The 24645-nt window shown below is 30.7% G+C and overlaps 1 protein-coding gene across 15 annotated transcripts in view; it reads right to left on the bottom strand.

The window, feature by feature from the left end:
• Positions 1-3041: 3041 nt before the first annotated feature.
• The window catches only part of LOC18095798 (disease resistance protein At4g27190), a 183710-nt gene continuing 162106 nt past the window's right edge, over positions 3042-24645 (bottom strand). For 4 of the 15 annotated variants that reach the window (XM_052447112.1, XM_052449012.1, XM_052447264.1 and 1 more), the window contains 5 exons: positions 5349-5981; positions 4507-5238; positions 3665-4396; positions 3378-3547; positions 3042-3272 (listed from right to left, as the gene is read on the bottom strand). In XM_052447112.1, the coding sequence (XP_052303072.1) occupies positions 3428-3547; positions 3665-4396; positions 4507-5238; positions 5349-5981 (2217 nt within the window). In that variant the 3' untranslated portion in view covers positions 3042-3272; positions 3378-3427. Of the gene's footprint in view, positions 3273-3377; positions 3548-3664; positions 4397-4506; positions 5239-5348; positions 5982-6673; positions 9745-9836; positions 9944-10767; positions 11166-24645 lie in introns of those variants that run through there. The other 11 variants (XM_052447920.1, XM_052448469.1, XM_052448097.1 and 8 more) reach the window with 11 other exon arrangements.

The following is a 24645-nucleotide window of genomic DNA, read 5'->3' as shown; positions in this document are numbered from 1 at the left end:
TTATCCTTTAAATTTTGATTTGGTTTAATTTTTATATCAACTTGGATTCTTATTTTTTTATTGTTATTTATTTTTATCTTATTATTTTTTTAATTAAATTTTTTATCTACTATATTTGATTTTTATTCCTTTAATAGTTATTTATTTTATTTTAAATAATTTATAAAATTATAATATTTTTTAAATTTTATCATTTTTTATTTTTTTTATTTTTCAGTTATGGTTTTTTTTAATAAATTTTTAAAAATATTAATAAGTTATATTTCAGTTTATTTTTTTATAAAACTATAAAAAAATTCAATTTAAAATTTTTTTACTCTTTTTCCATAAATATAAAATTAAAAAAATTATTCCGATATCAATTTAAAAGATTAACACGACGAATAATCATTGACCGGTCAGAACTCTCATCAAGTCTGGAACTTATGAGTAAATGAGATCATTAATGCCGGCAATGATGAAATTCCCGAAATATTTGTACTATGACTACAATCTTTTATGACAGAGATGTGTCTACTTTCGTAATAATCTTCAACCATCTACCTACTCGTGTGTTTCACGCGTATAGATCTTTTAAAATAAGACAAAGAATTGTGCGTTCGACGCACGCGCATATCATGAGAGTGAAACTTAATTCCCCCACTGGGTCCCCAATGAGACCTCTGCTTCTTCTTTATTCATCTCTCTCATCACCAAAGACCTTGTGAGTCACCACGACCAGCCAGTAAATTACTGATATAATATACTGAAAAGTCTATTTTATCCTTATTTATTTAACATTTTCAAGTGTTGGCCAAGCTAGCTTCTTAGTTTAACTTAGAGACTGGAATCTTGATGGGTATAATTCAACTATTCAGATTTTAAGTTAGTTTTTTAAAAGTTATTAATTCAAGTTTTATAAACATCAGGATCATTAGAGGCTTATATAGTTATTAACTTTAGAATTCGTGAGATTAATTAAAGTACTAGCAAGCTGACCTGATTAGCAATATTAATAAAAAAAAAAACACCGTCTAGTTAGTAGGTGAAAATTATTATTTTATTTTTTATTTTTTTAATATAATGATACCAAAAATAAATTTTAAAAAATAAAAAATATGTATTATTTTGATATAATTATATAAAAAAACATTATAAAAAACAACCTCATTATAATTTTATCAATAAATTAGGAAGAAAATGTTTTTTTTTCAAAAAGACAAAAATAATTTATCACTTTTAATAAGTAGAGTATTTTTCTTCTTTTTTACATATCTATTTTTTTCTATATAGTATATATTGATACCCAACAGCAGTGGCAATTCAGTTTTTGTACAGAATTTATGCTTCTGGTAATCATTTCGATTAAATACATATTTTTCAGTAGTCACGAAACATAAATCTTTTATTTTTTAGTTTAGAAGACTGAGTGTTCTTGTTTTTTGGCTGTAGTCGAATAATATTGTTGATGAATTGGAGTTTCCTTACAGTCTGCAGGGAAGGTATACCATAATAATTTAGATATCCATAACTCAATTTTTTTTCATAAACTTTAATTTAAGAAAATAAATATAAATTCATATAGTTCTTAAAAGGTACGAGAATATTAATAAATTCACATCTTAATTTTTTAGATAACATTTGTTAATTAAAACAGAGAGAACATGCTCCGTTACCTTTCTTGTTTTTAAATAATAAAAATTCATTATAAAATTATCTTAACTAAGCATATTTATATTTTTTTGCTATAACCAAGCTGACTCGCATAAAAGAGGCGGTCCAATGCTGACGACAATGTCTTCATTTAATGAGCCACGTCAACATCAAGCAATTACGGCGAGGAAATCTTAACTCAACCTTGGACAATTAACTATGGCAACGGCCCTGGCGTACACGTGTCAATCTAAAACAAGACCAGGCATTAATGGTTTCTTAAACTCAAGTGCCACATGTCAAACATTTCGGTGGCTATCATTTAATGTGGCTGTCGCTCCAAGCGAGCCAAGGACGAAACTAACCAAGGAGTTGATTTTTTGAAGGCTGTAGGCAATGAAGGCATTGATTGAGCTGCACGTCGTTTTGTAACTTGAAAGGGATGTTTTTGTGTAATGCCAAAAGTAAATGAAATTCGAACATCCAATCATCCGATCAATGAATTTAATAATCCAATCAACCAATCATTGAATGTAATAATGGGATAAAATTATCAGATTTTGAATTTATTTTTTAAAAATTATTAATTTAAATTTTAAAAATTTTAGAATCACTAGAGACTTACATGATCGTTAATTTTAAAATTTATGGGATTAGTCGAAATGCATGCAAGCTGGTCTGGACACTCATGTTAATAAAAAAATAAAAAATAAATATAATTAGACAAAAAGAAATATTTGAAAAAAAAAGCAATTTTAAAAAGGTTCAGTACTTGACTTGATAGTTTGGAATGCGCTTTTATTTTGTCATTTGGAGCACAAATTTGCTTATGTGTTGGGTAGGCCTGTTCAGTGTTTTTTTAAAAACTTTTATTCCTATGTTGTGATAATTAAATGCTTTTAAGAAATTCAGATTTAAAAATTAGGTTGTGCTTATTTAGTATTTTAGAATATAATAAACAAATATAGGAGTGATGAGGTTTGGAGGCATGAGAAATACATTCCTCATTTTTTCTATCAAGATTTACAAATGATGATAAATAAAAAATTGAAGAAGAATCTTATTTTTATTAGGTTTCATGAAATACTCTGCTCACATATTTTTTATAGGAAGCAATTCAGATTAATATTTTTTATTAAGTCAAATAAATCGAATTTTAAAATTAATTTGGAGTAATCAATGTTGGCTGAGGTTATTTTGATTTTGTAATTTATAGCCGATTTATCATGTAGTTCACCACAAGGATGAAGCCCTTGAATAATCTTCCATGTAGTTCACCATTGTGCTAACTTTGTCCCTTAGGAGGTTAATCACCATGAGGTGATTTATTTTTCATTGATGCTTTTTGATTTATTATTTTATATAATCTTACCACATAAAGAATCCGTAATAGAAATAGAACATCAAAATGAGGAGAATAAGAATCCACACATTAAACAATAAGCACACAAATGAGTAAACATTATGCCTTTCGTTTTTGAAGGTTCGTACAATAAATTACTAAACACATAACATTACCCTTATTTCTGGAAGTTCACACAACAAACACATGAAATAAGACAAATTGTTGTAGCTAATGAAACAGCTGGAATTACTTCCCACCAATGTCGAGTTGATCATCACATAGGTAACCAACCAACCTAATGCAAACATCAAGAACAAAGATCATCCAGGCATCTCGTATTTGTTGATTTAATCCAACCATTTAAACAAGGATAGAAGATAAATAGTTGCAGCCATTTTACCTGCAAGAATGAATTACTACCATGTTTTTCAAATTCCAATGCCAAACTAATCATCTGACTCCATCCTCTTCCTCTTTTTCCTCTTTCCACCCATTTCTTCGGGTCCAACTTCTAGCAGTGCTGGTTGGCACGGAGCAACCAGTGCTGGAACCCTCAGCTACTTGAGATACCTGCAAAACCAATTCAAGCATGGCATACACATTCTAACTTGTAAGTCTTATTAGTGAGGGAAACAAGAAATAAAAACACTGAAAGAGAGGCAAGAAATCATGTCAAATATACAGCACCTCTGATTGAGCACTCATTGAACCATTTGCTGTAGTACCAAATATTGTGGTTAGCTTTGGACATTGACGCACCTCCAACCTCCACAAACGAGGGAATATGAAATCATAACATCCATGACTGAAGTAGACAATGCTTGGTAATTGTACAAGCAACAACTCCTGCAGATCAGGGAGCACCATCTCCTTCTCAACATTGACAGGTGAAGCATGATCATCCTGTCCAAATACTCCCAATAATTGAGAGGATTTTCTTACTCTAAGTATTCGGAGCTTTTTGAGACCTGAAGCCATGGCTACTGGGAAGAGACTCTTCAACTTGTTGCATCCTCTGATCTCAAGTCGCCACAGATTAGGGAAGCATGAAGATTGGAGATCACTTCCTGACAATATCTGATCATTTTCATCGTCATTATCCTTAGCAATGATTTGCTCCAATTCCTCACAATTTGATATCTTTAGAACTTGAAGTTGGACTAGACTAGCAATGATGTTGATTGTGAATACATGTATCAGTCTGTCACACTTTTTCACCTTCAAAGTAGTCAAATTGCTCGGCACGAGACCCTTCCAAATACACCTCAAGTCTGGCAATAAGTTCAAGCATAATGTTTTCAAACTCACGAGTGAAAGTTCATGCCCACCTCTTCTATTAGTTACCAAACGTCCAACTTGCATTAAATCTTGTACTCCTTCCAAGTTTCCAATAGATATTTCTTTCAAATTCATAAACGCCTGCATCAAAAGAAAACAAGGGTACCGATTTGTTAGATGTAATTCCTAGTAATTATTGTGCACTTTTAAAACTAAACGAGAGGCAAGAAATCAAGTCAAATCAGGAGTACCTTTGATTGAGCAATCATTGAGTCATTTGATGTAGTAGCAGATTTTGTGGTCAGCTTCGGGCATCCATCCACCTCCAACTTCTTCAAATGAGGGAACAAGAAATTAGAACATCCGAGACTTAAGGAGGAAATACTTGGTAATTGTACAAGCAACAACTCCTGCAGATCAGGGAGCACCATCTCCTTCTCAATATTGGCAGGTGAAGCATGATCATCCTGTCCAAATACTCCCAATAATTGAGAGGATTTTCTTACTCTAAGTATTCGGAGCTTTTTGAGACCTGAAGCCATGGCTACTGGGAAGAGACTCTTCAACTTGTTGCATCCTCTGATCTCAAGTCGCCACAGATTAGGGAAGCATGAAGATTGGAGATCACTTCCTGACAATATCTGATCATTTTCATCATCATTATCCTTAGCAATGATTTGCTCCAATTCCTCACAATTTGATATCTCTAGAACTTGAAGTTGAATTAGACTAGCAATCATGCTGTCTGTGAATACATGTGTCAGTCTCTTGCACTCTTTCACCTTCAAAGTAGTCAAATTGCTCGGAACGAGACCCTTCCATATACACCTCAAGTCTGGCAATAAGTTCAAGCATAATGTTTCCAAACTCACGAGTGAAAGTTCATGCCCACCTCTTCTATTAGTTACCAAACGTCCAACTTGCATTAAATCTTGTACTCCTTCCAAGTTTCCAATAGATATTTCTTTCAAATTCATAAACGCCTGCATCAAAAGAAAACAAGGGTACCGATTTGTTAGATGTAATTCCTAGTAATTATTGTGCACTTTTAAAACTAAACGAGAGGCAAGAAATCAAGTCAAATCAGGAGTACCTTTGATTGAGCACTCATTGAGTCATTTGATGTAGTAGCAGATTTTGTGGTCAGCTTCGGGCATCCATCCACCTCCAACTTCTTCAAATGAGGGAACAAGAAATTAGAACATCCGAGACTAAAGGAGGAAATACTTGGTAATTGTACAAGCAACAACTCCTGCAGATCAGGGAGCACCATCTCCTTCTCAATATTGGCAGGTGAAGCATGATCATCCTGTCCAAATACTCCCAATAATTGAGAGGATTTTCTTACTCTAAGTATTCGGAGCTTTTTGAGACCTGAAGCCATGGCTACTGGGAAGAGACTCTTCAACTTGTTGCATCCTCTGATCTCAAGTCGCCACAGATTAGGGAAGCATGAAGATTGGAGATCACTTCCTGACAATATCTGATCATTTTCATCATCATTATCCTTAGCAATGATTTGCTCCAATTCCTCACAATTTGATATCTCTAGAACTTGCAGTTGAACAAGACTAGCAATCATGCTATGTGTGAATACACGTGTCAGTCTCTTACAGCTATACACCGTCAAAGAAGTCAAATGGCTCGGCATGAGGTCCTTCCATATACACCTCAAGTCAGGCACAAGCACGTAGGACAAAGTTAATGTTTCCAAACTTGTAAACCCCTGCATCAAAAGGTACCAATTTGTTAGATATAATTCCTAGTAATTTTTGTGCACTTTGGAACTATTATATAATTTTGTTAAATAGATCAACCAATTATCAACAAGAAGATATAAATAGACAGGGCAACAGGTCATGGGAATATAAAATGATATTTTTTTTTTCATATTTATGATAATCTAAATATAAACTATTATTTTATATTAGTTAAATTAAAAGCAATCATGAAAAAATTATACTTATTAACTAAAAAAAAAAAAATTATATTCGATTTATAATAAAAAAAAATTATGACATTGTCCAAAAATAAAAATATAAAAGAAAATATTTTGAATTTTACAGATTAGTAAAAAAAATTTTCATATTTTTTAAGAAAATATAGATAGACAAGGCACCGGGTCATGGGAATATAAAATCATATTTTTTCATATTTATGATAATCTGAATACAAACTATTACTTTATATTAGTTAAATTAAAAGCAATCACGAAAAATTATACTTTAACTCAAAAAAATTAAAGAACTTCCTAAGCCAATTTAAATCATCAATTAAATTCAGTGGATGGTTAAAGAACTTATCAATTACTTTAGTTTTAGAAATTTGGAGGAAGATAGAACAAATTATCACAATGTATTGAAGTTGACAATTTCAATTAGAAAAAGAAAAAAAAATGGAGAAATAGAATGGACGTACTCGAAGCTGTGCCAACAAATTACCCCCTTCTTCGTGGCCATAAATGGTTAACTCTTGCAAAGAAGGCAATTGGGCAGCAAAATCCTTTGGACCAAAAAAGCTGCACTTTGAAAGAGACAATTTTCTTAGCTGAGGGAAGTCGATGATGCCATCTTTAATTTTAGACTTGACGATGATGTCATCTCCTTCTCCACTGTAAAATACTTGCTTTAAATTGTCAGCAAAAACAATCTTCATCTCTTCCAGGTTCTGAAGACTTGGAGACACGGAGACAGGGAAAACATATTCCAGTTTATCACAAACAAATATATAGAGTTTTTTTAATTTTGGGAAGCCAAGAGACTCTGGAATTATTTCCCCTTCGTCATCCTTCTCTCTGATAAGACGCTTCAATCCACGGCAAAATCCTATCTCAAGTGTTTCCATATGAATAAGACTTTGAGCAAGGGACGGTGTGAATATAAATGTCAGTTTGTCAAGACACAACAACTTCAGATGAACAAGACTGTGGAGGCTGACATGTCTGGTGGGCCCCTTCCATATACATTTGAGCTCAGGTAAATCTGACAACCGTAACGTTGTTAAAGATGACAGCAGCTCTTTCTCCTCATCCAATTCAAATACTTCTTCCAATGAATCGCATCTTTTAATTTCCACGCTCCTTAGTTTTTTCAAAGCTTGCCGCCATTTTGCTGGAAACAGAGTGCGAATATCCCCACATCCTGTCACTTCTACATGTTCTAATCTTTGAAAGAAGTCCTTTTGCGACTCTACTATATTTTCTAAACCCTCAATGTTTCTAAAATCAATTAGAGACACAGTAGGAAACAATTGCTCAAATGTCTTTGCATTTAAGGATGCGGTGCTGATATTACCCAAATATAATTTTGTTGGGTATACTCCTTCCGAATACCCATCCCCTAACACTATATCATATTTGAGCAACCTGGGAAAAACAAAATCTCTGGGAATGCATTCAACCTTCGGTATCTTCAATGATAATACAGCTAAATGAGACAGCGAACTTAGTTCTGTTAGGCTTGCATTCATTCCTTCTGCGCTGTCACATCCAACAACATCCCATCTGTTGAAGCTCGTAGCCCCGATCAACAGCTCTTCTAACTTCTTCAACCTTCCAATCAAATTCACAGGAATCCTTCTTAGCAATCCACAACCTGTCACATCCAACAACCTTAACTCCTTGAGCTCCCCAATTTCATTAGGTAATTCTTCAACGGAGCCGCACCAAATGAAACCAAGAATCTCAAGTCTTTGCAGCTTTCTCAACCAAATGAGGTCCTTGCATTCACACCATCTCAACAGCAACGACTGAAGGTTCGTTGAGAATTGAAGTGATTGCAATGACAAACACCCTCCTTTTAGAGACAAAACTTCTATTGCTTTCATCCCTTCAAAAAACCTCTCTGGAACATTCAAACCACGATCCAGTTCTAATAATAGAACTTTGAGCTGTGGACACACCAATCCTTCAGGAAGATCTGTTAGTTTATTGCCCATTAACGAGATTACTTTACAACCTTCAAAGCTTTTATTCCTCATTGGCCACTCCTTCAACCCAAAGCCAGCCTCTACCATGAATCCGTATTTTTCTGATGATGCTATCTGAATAGCAACATCACGAACCAAGTCATGCATTTTCACATATTCTTCAGTTTCAGTTCCTAACAGCATACAACAAGCTTTGAGGTTTTCGATTTCCATATAAACTCGTTTCCTTGCACCTTCAATGGACTTCACATCTTGATACCCGTAGCCAACTGCACATCTCGTCAACTCCTCGATTGGAATGTTGTAATCTTCTGGAAATAAACAGCATAGCAAGAAACATAACTTGGTTTTCTCGTGCTTCAAATAATCATAGCTCAATTTAAGACATGCATATGCATTTCTTCGGTCATCAAAATTTTCCACGTGCCGAGATTGAGATTTTTTGAGCTCTTCAGATGCTACTTCCCACTCATGTTCAGATTTATCTTTTAGAGCCTTTCCCACTGCCACAAGTGCTATAGGCAAGCCTTGGCATTCTCTCGCAACGTCCTTTGCCACTCTGTTCAAGTCAGAGTCCTCATCACGTAAACCTGCATGGATTTTGAATAAAGCCCATGCTTCATTTTCTGTTAAGATATTTAAGAACACTTGTGGCTGGCACTCCATATAAGAACATATGTCTTGAAGACGTGTTGTTAGAAGAATTTTACAACCCCTGTGATCATCACCAAATGGGATCCCTATCTCTTGGAAGTCAATATCTTTCCAAACATCATCCAGGACTATAAGCATCTTCTTTCCCTGCAGTCTCTGCCATAACCGACCTGCTCTCCCTCCTTCACTGTTCTCGTCAAATTTCAGACCTAAACTATCTGCCATTTGATCCTGGATGCCTGTGACCTTTGGATTCTGGGACAGTGTAGCCATCACAACTTCATCAAACAGCTGCGACTCTTTGGCTCTCCTTCCTACTTCTTTCACTAGAGTGGTTTTACCCACCCCTCCCATGCCGTACAGTCCGATCATATTGACATTGTCATCTTTGAGAGCTTTCATAATCTGTTCGAAAGCTGCTTTTGACGATTCTGAAGGCGTGACTTCCTCTGATGGAAGAAATTCTATGCCTTGAAGAGGTGGTTTGTAGGACACTTTTGGAAACTTTCTGCCATTTTCTTCAAGTTTTCTCAAAGTCTCCGTTTTCTTTGCCAGTGCCTTGCTTAACTTGAATTGTCGCGTCCAATTTGGACACCAAGTGAAGCATTTGCCATTTTTTTCTATTTCATTTTCCAAAGGATTCACACCTTCAATTTCGTTGTTTGCATCTTCCAGCCATTTACTGACATATTTGTAAATTTCTTCAGCATTCCTTTCAGCATCTCGGACATCATTTTGTAGACGATCTAGTGTCAAAGCCAGGTTCTTCTTGTGTTCATTGAATTCTTGAACAAAATTGTTGAAACAGAACATGTAACGGAACTGCCTTATTGCTGGTTCCACCAAGAGCTCTGCTATCTTGGATACAACGGATCCACCAACACTTTCGATAGCCATTTTCCACCGGTCTGAAAAACAAAGAAATAAGGATACAGAACGTGAGAGTGAGTCATTACAAGTAAAATAGGCATTGAGAGAATAAGAATAGTAATTTTATTACCTTAATTTGTGAAAATATATGCGGAAAGCACTGGTACTGACTGCTCAATAATAAAATATAGCGAGAGGAACAAAAGGAGAAGGCCTTTAGCTCTGTATGGAAGCCAGCTTCAAGAGCAACAAGGCAAGGTATAAGCAGAACGATAAACATTTAATTCCTTGTCCTAACATAACAATTATTTACACAATAGTTCATAGATCATTGTAATCCCTTTGTCCCCTCATCAATAGCTATCCATGCCACGTGTTAAAATTCACACTTACCCTAACAATTATTTACACAATAGTTCTTAGATCTCTGTGCTTTTCCATAAAAAAGATAGAAATACTTTTTTTTTTCTTTCTCAAAACAAATAAAAAGAAAAGATAGCATATCATCAATCTAATGAATATATTTATAAAAGAAGGACTTTATGTTGAAAAGAGGAGAAGTATTAAAACAAAATAGTATACATGGATTCTAACTTGCGAGTTAGAGCAGCAATTCCCATAAAAAAAATGCAATTTGATGACATAATTAAGATAGTCTGCATGAGGAGAAAAAAAGACTTGCAAGGAACGAACTCAACAAAGGATCAATCTTAGGCAACTAAAATCTGTAATGACTATCTCTATCTATGCCATGAGTAATGGGAATATCTAATCTATCCTTTTTTTTAATATATATCTATTTCATAGATCTATGTGCTTTTTCCATAAAACAAAGATAGAAATACTTTTTTTTTTCCTTCTCAAAACCAATAAACAGAATTTCATTAGTGAAAGATAGCATACCACCGATCTAAAGAATACATTGAAACAAAATAGTTTACACTTAAGAGTTTAAAGCAGCAATTCCCACAAAAATGCAAATTTATGACATAATTAAGATAAAAAGCATAATATAAAGATAATGACAAACAAATAAAAGAATAATATGTACAAGTACTCACCTAGCAAAGAGAGAAAGGAATGGAAGGCTGATGAAGATCACTTTGACACCTGCACGCATGATACTAGCTCCTCTTTGCTTCCAATAACACATTAATCTAAAGCTATGATCGGTAAATGTTTTTTTTTCTCGAAAATTATGAATAAGGAGAGAAAAAAAAAGAGACTTACAAGGAACTCCACAAAGGATCAAACTTAGGCAACTAAAATCTGCAATGACTATCTCTTGCATCACACACTCAAGTAATAAGACCTGCCCATTACATCATACAGAAAGCTAAAAGAACAAGGCTATTGATAGCATCCACCAAGGTTTTATTTCATTTCAGTCCTTTTATTTTTTCTATTTCACCCTTCGATGTTTCAAATTGTTTTTTTTTTTTAATTTGATTTAATAGGGTGTTGTTTTTCTCTTGAGTTGCTGTGATTACCCTCGCATATTACAATTACAAATTACAGTTTCAAATTTAGAAAACAATTAAGAGAAAGGACCTGTGACATGAAAATAAGGTAATCCGAGAATTCAATAGATTATCGTCACTTGTTCAACCTTATCTCCTCCTTACATTTTTTTTTTCTAATGTTTTTTTAATTGAATTTGAATGAGTTTTGTTTGAAAATATATTAAATTAATATTTTTTTTATGATTTTAATATATCAATAACTGACCACGTGCCTTAAAATCATGTTCTTGTTTCTCACTCTGTCCCCGCTTTTCAAAACACTCTCCTGTTCTTCTAATAATGGTGAGAAGATGTCATTTTCACGAGGACAATAATATAATGGTCAATATATAATGATTTCAATAATGTTTTAAGAAGTTTGCACGTGATATTAATAACAAAGGTTCTCTCGTACGCGACTTTTTTTTTCTTTTAAGAAAATAAAATAATTTGAATGATTACTTAGATATTTTACAAGTATTTTTTTAAAAAATTAAATTTTATTTATTTATTTATTTATTTTAAATTAATATTTTTAAAAAAACATCTTATATTACAATATCAATCCCACACTCATTTGGCATTCTTAATCTTTCTCTGGTTTTACTTTTATCCTTTTCTTTTCTTTTTTGTTATCTTTATTAAAGCAATAATATACAAGAAAAAAAAACCTCTTCAGATGGTTCAAGTTCAAACCCTAAAATAGGTTTGATGGAAATATAGAAATTAACTAGGGACTAGGGAGAGTCTATTTCCACTATACACCTTATTCTGCCTTGTCTTTTAGCACCACACATTACCTCTCTGATTGAGGCCATAAAATCATGTTCTTGCTAAAAAAAACTTTACCTTATTTCAGCGGTCCTGACGAAAGCAAGGAAATAATGGGATTTTATATATTAAAAATAAAATCCCAAAATCATTCAAAAAATAAAAAAAAAACCAAATAAAAAAATCTAAATGAAACTCAATATATTTTTCAGGCTTGTTTATAGAAATAAACTACCACTATCAAGCTTCTCTCGTATAATAAAACTCGTTGATACAAAAAACGATGAGTTTTATTTTGAAAAAGTTCTTATTCACAAACTTCACCTTTTTTTTCATTGTTTTCAAACGACTTTCTCTCTTATTTTTTAAACTCAAGGATTTAAAATGTTAAAAAAATAAAATTTTGAACTAAAATTAAAATTGTAAAAACTAAAGGAACTGTAGAATAAAAAAAAATACGTGAACTAAACATAACATTTTTTAACAAATTTAAGATTGATTATTGGATTTCTTTTTATTTTATACTTTGGTACACTATTGTTGAATTTTTATTCTTTCCTTAATAACTTTTAGGTATAATAAAAAAAAATCTCCTATACTTTTCGTCTGTTTTTTTTTTTTTTTTTCAATCTATAGTTTGGGAAATTATGATCTGCCTCCTTGTTCAACAGGAAAAAGCAAATTAGACAAAAATATATTTTTTTTCCTTAGTATATAATAAATGTAAGTCTACGTAATTTTATTACAAACCTTGTTTCTTTCTCTCAAACATGATTTGTAGCTTTGAAAATGAAGAAAATAAAAGTAGCACAATCCTCTTTCTCCATGGAAAGAAAAGAAAGAAAGAAAATAAGAAAGAAAAGGAAGAAAAAAATCCAGGTATTTGTAGCTTTGAAACAAATTACAGTTTCAAATTAAAAAAAAAACCAATTAAGAGAAAGGATCTGTGACTTGGAGATAAGGTAGTCCGATGAGCCAATAGATCGTAGCCACTTGTTCAACCATATCTCCTCATTACAACCAATAGATTGTCTCTCAAGTGCGAAATGAAAGAGCTGTACCGAATTTTTCATTGCAATCCTTCCTTTTTGATTGGCTACTCCCTTGACCTTAAAAACTTCAGGAAAGACTAAACTAATCTGACAAAAATCTTAAATGGTTTTAAATTATTTTTTTTACTTTCCCTCAATTTTCTTGGTAAATAAGAGTAGCTAAATTTATTCCCTGCCAAAAACATCAAGAATTTAAGTAGAATAAAAGAATAGATTATTACTTCACAAAAATAACTAGTCGATCAGCACCCAAAGAAACCGAGTTAATAAGAGAAAAAAGACTATTGGCTAGAAATCAACCAAGAACTTTCTATTTGGTTTTCAAGAAAATGAAAAGAAACAAGTAGCGCAATCCTCTCTTTCTCCTCCAAGAAAAGAAAGAAACAGATAGAAAGTCAACCATGGCTCCTTTTTCAATGTTCATGAAAACATAGAAACGTAAAAGAGGAGTTTTTTAAAACCCAGCTAAGTCTATAGCTTATTATATGATGGAATTTTTTGTTAATTAAGATAATATAACAGTTGAGTTGTAGTGCTCTAACTAAAATTGTGTTATATGTAAATTTTTGTGGTCTAATGGATAAAGAAAGAATTCTCTTTTCTTTCATTTTATCGGTTTTCTCAGGTGGAATATTGAGTCTATTTCTTTTTTCCAGCTGCAGAATTGATAAATTTATGAAAATATTGCTTATACAAACAGATTTGTACCCTATAAATATATACTCTTAAAACCATATTTGAATTCTATATTCCTAAATGAAGGAACAGTAAAGATTGTTGCATGTACATATTCTCCTTCAAAAAACAAATAATAAAATCCTATTTGTCAATGAAGATTTAATTATAACTAATTAGCGCTGTAATTTATTAAAATTAATTATCTAGTCCTTGTAGTATCATAAATAATGAAACATCCCATTAACTAGTGTTAACCACCCTCAATTTACTATATATATAAAATACCTTCCTTCCTAATGAAATTTCCCCAACTGCCTGCTTCTCTTTTCCTTTTCTATTTTTCAAGAAGGAAGAAGAAAAAATACATGGGAAAGAACTTGAAATTGATAGTACTAAACTATATATAACTAAAAATATAAGAATTAAACATATTGTTATTGAAACTATGGAATGATTCATTAGTTTTATCAAGACTAAATTATTATTTGTTAAGTGTGCTTTCTAATAAAAACAAAATTGAAAAAAAAACCAAATATGAAACCCAATTCCCAATTAAACCAATATTGAAAGATGAAATTGAAAAAAAAAACAATTAAAAAAGAGAAAAAAAAACAAAGAACTCGAGTCACCTAGGGTTCACTTGTCAAAACTGCAACCCGGGTTATATGACTAATATAACCCCATAAAAAGCAATCAAAACAAATTATGAAACTTAATCCCTAATTAATCAAATATTGAAGGATGAAATTGAAAAAAAATATTAATTAAAAAAAGATAAAAAAAAAAAGACCTGCGACAACCCAAGTTAACTTAGCAAACCCGTGACCCAAGTAATGAGACTAGAATAATCTCATAGAAAGAAATAAAATAAGATAAAATATGAAGTCTAATTTCAAACCAACCAAATATTGAAGGATGAAATTGAGAAAAAAAAAAACCAACTAAAAAATGGACAAAACAAAGCTGAGTTAACTCGTGACCCGGGATAAGCAAACTCAATGTTGAAGGATAAAATTAAAAAAAAGGATCATATTCAACTCAGGTTAATTCGTCAAACCTATGATCTGGGTAATGAAACTCAGATAACCTCATAAAAAGTAAACAAAAAATAGCTTGAGTCAACCTAAGTTAACCTGCCAAACCCGCGACCAAGGTCATGAAATTATGATAATTCTGTAGAAAGTTAATCAAAATAAATTATGAAACTCAATTTTCAATAAATTTATTGTTAAAGGTTGAAATAAAAAAAAATCAATCTAAAAACATTATACAATAAAACGACCCAAGTCTACACGGCTTAACTCACAAAACACGTAACCTAAGTCATAAAACCAAGATAACCTCATAAAAAGTAAACCAAAATAAATAATGAAGTCTAATTCATAATCAATCCAATGTTGAATGGTGAAATTGAAAAAATAGCAATTAAAAAAGACAAAAAAACTGAGTTAACCAATTAAACCCGTAATACGAGTTATGAGACTAAGACAAACCATGATAAATTATTAAGCCTAGTCTATAATAAACTAAATGTTGAAGTATGAAATCAAGGAATAAAGAAATATAGATTTTTTTAAAAAAAAACTATTGAAATGAATTGTGTCTTGTGAGGTGGTGAATAGTAAATCTATCACCTCTTTTAGTTTATAGTGTAAAGAGATTGAGCTAACAATATATAAAGCAAGCAATAATAAATTATGAAGCCCAGTCTTCAATAAACTAAATGTTGAAGTTTGAAATTAAAAAAAAAAATATAGATTAAAAAAAACCAAGTAAAAAAAAACACTATTGACAATGCAATTTTTTGAAATTTAAGATTTTAGTCATTGACTTGAGATAAAAAAATATTAAAAAGAAATTAAAAAAAAAACTTAAATCAACCTTGGTAAACCTATTGAATCTATGACCCAAGATATAATATCAGGATAACTCTATAGAAAAAAATAAAAAAACAAAGAATATAATTTTTTTAAAAAAATTAATTAGAGAAACAAAATTCTTTCAGGTATTGCCTCAAATTAAATGCAAGAGAATGAAATCAAAAAAATTAATTTAATTAAAAAAAATCCCTTTTAAAGAAGCAAAATTTAACAAAGACAGAAAAAAAAAACTTTGAGGCAATCCTTATTATTTAAAAAAGAAAGATAAATCCCATAGAAAGAAAGTACAAAAGAATATTAGAGATTGAAATATTAAAAAAAAAAAGGCTTAAACAAAAAAACAAAAAACTTCGTTAAAAGTATTGTGATATAGAGAAAAGCAGATTTACATTAATAAAAAAACAAATTATTTTATCTTCTAACAATTATCTTCCAAAGCACTGTTTGATTGCAGGAAAACATTGTAAATTTTGGGACCATTATTCCACTTTTAGGGGCCTCCAAAAAAATAAATCATCATAACTAAGAAAAAAAACTTCATAAAATGCAAAAATTTCCCTTTATTTTCCGACTCAATTTTCTCAGGATTCAAACACAAATGTTCCTTCTGCTTTAATCGGTGGTTAATTATTTATTCAACACATAACAATGTGTTTGGTACTATCTCAGAAACTACAGGAAAGTGAACGAATAAACTAAACTGACAAAAATCTTAAATGGTTTCAAATTATTTCAGCTACTTTCCCTCAGTTTTCTAGGTAAACAAGAGGAGCTAAATTTATTCCCAGCCTAAACATCAAGAATTTCAGTAGAACAAAAGAAGAGATTATCACTTCACCATGAATAACTAGTCAGCAGATATAGCTGCCACCTATTTTATGTTAATTCAAACAAAGTGAACTTTTTATGTTAATTTTGAAACTGCCACCTATTTTTTTTGTTCTTTTCTCTTTGGTCCCCTATCTTTTAATCTTACCCTTTCATAACAAATCAAAAACAATTGGCCATCAATTTGACCACAAAATAATAAAATTAAGAAGAAAAAAAATGTTTGAGCATTAAAAGAAAAAAATCACTACTACCGTTCATAATAAAATGTAAGAGGATTCATAGTGAATGGTGCCATCATAAAATCACCTCACCACCTCACGGTTTATTAATTTATTTTGATAATGTTATGCCTTGGTTAGAAATAATTGACCCACCACATCAACTATAGTACTAGAGTTGAAGGTTGTGTTTTGTGAGGAAGGGTATAATTAAAAAAACCCTTCTCATTTAGTTTTTTTTGGTTAATTTAATATTTAATTAGAGTTTTTAAAATACAAAACAAGGACAAGTGAGAGATGGGAAAAAGAAAGAAAGTAAGCTTATCTTTTGAAATGGTGGTCGGGCCAGTTTTTCTTTGCCTTTTCTTTTTAAAACTTGATGCCCCCCTGGACACAAATCTTTGAAGGTTTAAAAGGCAAAACGGGGACAAGTGCTTTTCGCTTGTCTAAGATACACACCATGATATTATGGTGATCTTCGAGGAATTTCTTATCTTTTGATGTGGTGCTCTAAGATACACCATCATATTGTGGTCCTCCAGAATCGGTTTATCGATCGATGAAGAAGATATTGTAAGAATTCGGTCTATAAAATGGGATGGAAACTGGTTTGAAATCCGAGCTTCCCTTAGCTATGAGCTGTTTGTGCCAAGAATATTCAACAGAGATGGCAAATCTAATGAATATATTTATAAAAAGGACTTTATGTTGAAAAGAGGAGAAGTGTTAAAACAAAATAGTTTACATGGATTCTAACTTACGAGTCAGAGCAGCAATTCTCATAAAAAAAAATGCAATTTGATGACATAATTAAGATAGCACGCGCATAATATAATATAAAAATAATGATAAACAAATATAATGATAATAGTTTACATAGTGATTTTTTTTTATGATTCTAATATATGATGTAAAATATTAAAAAAACTATTTAAATATATTCTTAAACAAAAAAATAATTTTAAAAAACATCTTATATTACATTACCAATCCCACACTCTCTTGGTATTCTTAATCTTTCTCTGGTTTTACTTTTATCCGTTTCTTCTTTTGTATTATTTTTATTAAAACAATAATATACAAGAAGAAAAAAACCTCTTCAGATGGTTAATTTTAGAAATTAACAAGGGAGAGTCGATTTCCACTGTACACCTTAAGAGTAAAATTTTTAAATAGGTCCCTTTAACCTTATTCTGCCTTGTCTTTTAGCACCACACATTTCAGTGCTTTTGGAAACACTCCCAGCACGAGATAGAATATAGAGCTAAAAAAAACTTTACGAAAGCAGGAAAATAATAGTGAGGAGAGGTCAATTCCCTGTCATTTTCACCTTAAGAGTACAATAATGTTGTTTTAAAAACTTTGCATGTGATATTAATAATAAAGGTTCTCTCGTACGCGACTTTATTTGATATGGTCAATTCGCTGGTTTTTCTTTGCCTTTTCTTTTTAAAACTTGATGAAGTTAGTTTGCAAAATTATTTAAATATATTTTTAACAAAAAAATAATTTTTTTTTTAAAAAATCTTATATTGCATTACCAATCCCACACTCTCTTGGTATTCTTAATCTTTCTCTGGTTTTACTTTTATCCTTTTCTTCTTTTATATTGTTTTTATTAAAACAATAATATACAAGAAGAAAAAAACCTCTTCAGATGGTTAATTTAGAAATTAACAAGGGAGAGTCGATTTCCACTGTACACCTTAAGAGTAAAATTTTAAAATAGATCCCTTTAACCTTATTCTGCCTTGTCGTTTAGCACCACACGTTTCAGTGCTTTTGGAAACACTCTCAGCACGAGATAGAATATAGAGCTATAAAAAACTTTACGAAAGCAGGAAAATAATAGTGAGGAGAGGTCAATTCCCTGTCATTTTCACCTTATGTGTACAATAATGTTCGTTTTAAAAACCTTGCATGTGATATTAAATAACAAAGGTTTTTAAAAGAGAAAACAGAGACAAGTGCGAGACAAGAAAAAAAGAGAAAGTAAGCTCATCTTTTGATAGTTTGATTTATTTTGAGTTTATTAGATAATTTTAATATGAAAAATTTGAAAAACAAAATTTGATTGGTTTAATATGATCCCAACCGAAAATAAAAAGGAATAAAATCAAACTTAAAAACTAAAATATTTTATAAATTGTAACATATACTAAAACGAATCAGTGTTTTACCGTGGACAGCACAATGCAGTCCACACTAAAACACTGATGCTTTAGGTTTTTTTTTTAAATTGTTTTTTTAGCTGTTTTTTTATGCCTTTTGGGATTATTTTTTAGCTTCTTTCTTTGTTTTTTTTCTTCTAACAAAATTTTTTGTTTAATTTAGTTTATTAATGTTAAATTTTTTTTATTTAGTTATCAGACTTTCATGACACGTTTTCTGAATTTAACGGGTTAACCTGATTTGATAAGTTAACCTAGAATTTTTTTTTTTGCACTTTCATGACACATATCCCGAGTTTCACGGGTTAACCTGGTTTCACGGGCGAACCCAGTTAATTCTGGGTTGACCCGTCAATTGTTTTTTGTTTTTTTATTTTCATAATTTTTTTTATTTAGTTATCAGACTTTCATGACACAGATCCTGGGTTTAAGGGGTAACATGGTTTGACGAGTTAACCAACATTTCTTTTTTATTTTTTTCTTTTTAATTAATTTTTTTCGTTTAGTTCAGTTTGTTAATGTTCACTTTTTTTTTTTATTTAGTTACCAGACATTCATGACACAAATCCTGGGTTTAACGGGTTAACCTGGTTTGACGAGTTAACCTGGAATATTTTTTTTTGCTTTTTTTTTTCTTTTTAATTATTTTTTTCGTTTAGTTTAGTTGTTAATGTTAAATTTCTTTCTATTTAGTTTTTTTTTTGTTTTTAGAGTTTTTTTCTTTTCTTTTTTATTTTTAATTAATTTTATTTAATTAATTTAGTTTATTAATATTAAATTTTTTTCTAAGTAGTTATCGGCTGATGCCTTTAGTTTTTCTTTTTCTTTTTTTGTTGTTTTTATGCCTTTGACTGTGGACTGGACAATGCAGTCCACAGTGAAAAGGCTAATGCTTTTTTTTTTAATTAATTTTTTTGTTTAATTTAAATTGTTAATGTTAATTTTTTTTTTCTATTTAGTTATCAAACTTTCATGACACGGATTCTGAGTTTGACGGGTTAACCTGGTTTGACGAGTTAGCCGAGTTAATTCTTGGTTAACCCATTAATTTTTTTTTCCTTTTTAATTATCAAACTTTCACGATGCGAATTCAAGGTATGACGGGTTAACCTGGTTTGAAGGGTTAACCCAATTAATTCATATATTTTTTCTTTTTCTTCATTAGTTTTTTTCTTCCTGTTGTTTTTTTTCTTTTTAACTAATCTATTTAATTATCACACTTTTATGACACGACTTTGCAGCCAGACCCACGTCCAATGCTATTGGGTCTGGTATTGCAGTCAAACCCACTTAAATTTGGGTCATGCAAGTTTAATGTTATTATTAAAATTATAAATATTACTCTTGGGTCAGACGTTGCAACCAAACCTAAGACTCTTAGGTATAACTTTGCAAAAAAACCTAACACTTTTATAAATATTACTCTTGGATCAGGCGTTGCAACCAAACCTAAGACTCTTGGGTATAACTTTGCAAAAAAATCTAACACTTTTAGATCTTAACTTTTTTTGAAATGCAAAAAATAATTGACCCGCAACATCGCGCGGGGCATGTAACTAGTACTTTTCTATTTGGTCTTGTCGTAATCTCAATAGGGACAAACATTAAATATACCATTAAACGTCTTGGGAGTGTCCCGGAAATCCTTTGATATTTTAATTGCTCATTTAAAGCATATCAATCCAGAGAGTTTGGAAACGTGGATCAATTCGTGTTTTTAAAAAATTTAAATTGTTTTTTGGTTAAAAATTAATATATTTTTTATGTTTTGGATCGTTTTGATGCACCGATCTTAAAACTAATTTTTTAAAAATAAAAAAAATATCATTTTGATGCATTTCAACATGAAAAACACTTTAAAAAGCAACCACAACCATACTCTCAAACTGGAAATAAGTTTAGCTAACGTTAGTGTCTCAAGATCCAAACTAGAAGTAGTTCAGCTGACGTTAGTGTCTCAAGATCTAAATTATACCATTCCATTTAACTATACTCCGCCGAGTTAAATAAATTTTTTAAAATATAAAAAAATTATTTGATGATAATACTAAAATAATAATTTTAATATTAGCTTTTCCAACAATAATTTTAACCCGTTAAATTCGTGATTCGAGTTATAGACTTCACTAAATTTAGTAATTGTTTTAAAAAATATTTTTATTTAATGATATGATTAAAAAATTAACGCTCAAACAAATATCGAGATGTTTGTTTAAGACCACAATAACTTTATGAAAAACACACCAAAATAAATTATGAAGTCCAATAATTAATGTTTTTTTTAATTGAGACATGAAAATATACTATTTATATTTTATAAAACAAAGTAAATATATATCTGAACTAATAAATTAAAAGGAGTTGTTATTACTAATATAATATTAAAACATGAAGTATAATGTTATGCCGTAGTTAGAAATAATTGACCCATCACATCAACTATAGTAGAGTTGAAGGTTGTGTTTGTGAGGAAGGGTATAATAAAAAAAACCCTTCTCATTTAGTTTTTTTTTTTTTTGTGTGTTAATTTAATATTTAATTAGAGTTTTTAAAATACAAAACAGGGACAACTGGTTTGAAATGAGCTGTTTGTGCCAAGAATATTCAACAGAGATGGCAATGGAAACTATGGTCAGATTTTGTATAATTTATATCCAAACCAGACTTGTAATCCCTTTCTCCCCTCATCAATAGCTATCCATGCCATGTGTTAAAATTCACACTTACCCTAACAGTTATTTACACAATAGTTCTTAGATCTCTGTGCTTTTCCATAAAAGGATAGAAATACTTTTTTTTTTCTTTCTCAAAACCAATAAAAAGAAAAGATAGCATATCATCAATCTAATGAATATATTTATAAAAGAACGACTTTATGTTGAAAAGAGGAGAAGTATTAAAACAAAATAGTTTACATGGATTCTAACTTCCGAGTTAGAGCAGCAATTCCCATAAAAAAAATGCAATTTGATGACATAATTAAGATAGCATGCATAATACAATATAAAGATAATGATAAACAAATATAATGATAATAGTTTACATGGTGTTTTTTTTTTTATCATTCTAATATATGATGTAAAATATTAAAAAAATTATTTAAATATATTTTTAACAAAAAAATAATTTTTTTTTAAAAAAATCTTATATTGCATTACCAATCCCACACTCTCTTGGTATTCTTAATCTTTCTCTGGTTTTACTTTTATCCTTTTCTTCTTTTATATTGTTTTTATTAAAACAATAATATACAAGAAGAAAAAAACCTCTTCAGATGGTTAATTTAGAAATTAACAAGGGAGAGTCGATTTCCACTGTACACCTTAAGAGTAAAATTTTAAAATAGATCCCTTTAACCTTATTCTGCCTTGTCGTTTAGCACCACACGTTTCAGTGCTTTTGGAAACACTCTCAGCACGAGATAGAATATAGAGCTATAAAAAACTTTACGAAAGCAGGAAAATAATAGTGAGGAGAGGTCAATTCCCTGTCATTTTCACCTTATGTGTACAATAATGTTGTTTTAAAAACTTTGCATGTGATATTAATAAGAAAGGTTAAGTAAAAAAAAAAGAAGCTAAACTCCACCGAAAGTAGGAGCATTAGGGTTTTTAAAAGACAAAACGGGGACAAGTGCTTTCCGCTTGTCCAAGATACACACCATGATATGGTGATTGAATGCGTGCTGTTTGAATCAACTTGTTTCTAATCTCAACTTGTTGAATTGTTTAACGTTCATTAATCACTTATCTTCAAGACCATTATATTGATTGAATGCGTGTTGTTTGAATTAATCAACTTGTTCAGTGATTAATTTAATGTTGTTTCAGTAACATTAACGTTGATTAATGAATTTATTCAAAGATTTAATTATAATTTATTTTATTGCAAAATATTCTAATTACATTTACATTCTTATCTTCTTGTCTGAACAAAACGTCATTGCTAACATCAGAATTTGAACAGATAGTCTTCATGAAAGTTCTAGAAAATTGTCCTAGCTTTCCAAGAAAAAATAAATCGGTGTATTTTGACTTCTAGAACTCGAGATATGGCTGAACACTGAACAATGTGTAGGCTACAGGACAGATTCAGACTTCTCTTTTGATGCTAAGATTTGGACTTTCAAACGGCAAAATTGAGTTTTGGACTCTTCTTAAATGTTTTAGGCCTATGTCTTAGCTTTTTAGCCATATAAACCAAACTGAAATCCAAGATCTACAGCTCTAGATATGACCCAATGACTGAACAGTATTCCAGTTTGAATTGAATCAGTATCTCTTTTCTAAGCTTAGCTCTCTCTTTGTCTTCTCAATTTCAGTAGTTAAACTCATCAATCAATCTTTTTATTTATGTGATAGGCCTGCATTTAAGATGAACATTTACCATAAATTCAAGGTATCTTATATTATTAGACTTGTTATTATAAAACATGTTTTAGTTAAGGAGTTATTGATACTTCAAGTGCAAAATGATGATATAAAACCTTGATAAAAATGCACTTTTAAGTACTAATCACACCCCCCAACTAGCTTATTACTAGTCCCTAGTAATCAAAGTGTTAAAATAGAAAAACAATTTGCAAGTTCCACAAAGCAAGGCATTCATCATTCAACTTCCATTAATCTATCTAAATAAACAAACTCTTATTAAATTTATATATCTACTCCATACTTCTTAAACAAGATATTGATAAACCTTCCTTTTGTGCTCAATATATCAACACATAGTTATGGGGCTTTGCTTGGATGAAAACACAATTTTGTTCTAATGTTTTTCTAAGGTTAACTTCCTTGGGTTGGGATTATTATCTTTTTTTTTTCTCTTTTTTTTAATATATATATATATATATATATATATATATATATATATAGATAACTTAAAATACAATGCATCTTTAACCTATGTAACGAGCTTTCAACTAATGACTCCCAGACCAGTTGGTCTTAGGGCATTAGGTGTTGAGACACCCCTACGAGCTTAGTAACTCGGGTTGTAGATACTGATACATAGATAGTGCAATGTTTGATTCTCTTAAGCTTTTCTCCTTAACCCATGTAACAAGCATTGGGCTAATAGCTCCCAAGTCAGTTGACTTTAGGGTATTAGGTGTTAAAACACCCCTTCGGGCTTAATTGCTTAGGTTAGGGAGGCTACGAAACCAAACTTATCTACGTTTTTATTATCATCAATATAATTAATTTCTTTTAGTTTTTAGTTTTTTGGTTTTTTTTTGGTTTTTTGTTTTTTGCAAATTATATACTATCTCTTTCCCTTAGTTGTTACCTTTAACAAAAGAACATAAATAATGTAATAATCAAATATGCAACCTACAATCAAATGTTAAAGTGTGTGTGTAAAAATCAAGGTTTAAAAATACTTGTAAACGAGTATATGAGCAGAATCAAGTGACAACAATGCGAGAGTTTGTAAACCTGAATATTTCAAGAAGTATTCTGATAGACCTTATTAAGAATGTTTACTAAGATGCGTCTCAATAGTCACTTTAACAAAAGAACTTCTTTACTCTGTCATCCTAGTAACAACAGGTTTGCAAATGGTTTATGAAATAGAAAACATAGTTAATTTTTTTTTAATATCAACTACTACCATCTCTTCTCAACCAAAACGAGACATTGTCCTTAATATCCTAAGGTAAAAAGATAAAATATAGAAGACATCACTTGAAATAAAGAACAATGACAAACCTGAAACACACTTAAACAAATATAAGAAATAACAAAACAAAATAACATGCTATTAATAAAACCAAAAGACACAAGTTTTTACAAACTAAGGCTCAAATCCAATCTCACCTTTTTACGGCTTTCCTTAT

The sequence above is a fragment of the Populus trichocarpa genome, chromosome 1, assembly GCF_000002775.5.
Source record: "Populus trichocarpa isolate Nisqually-1 chromosome 1, P.trichocarpa_v4.1, whole genome shotgun sequence".
Taxonomy (NCBI): Eukaryota; Viridiplantae; Streptophyta; class Magnoliopsida; order Malpighiales; family Salicaceae; genus Populus; species Populus trichocarpa.
Note: the sequence above shows the minus strand (reverse complement) of the source record. Positions and strands in the feature narration are given on the sequence as shown.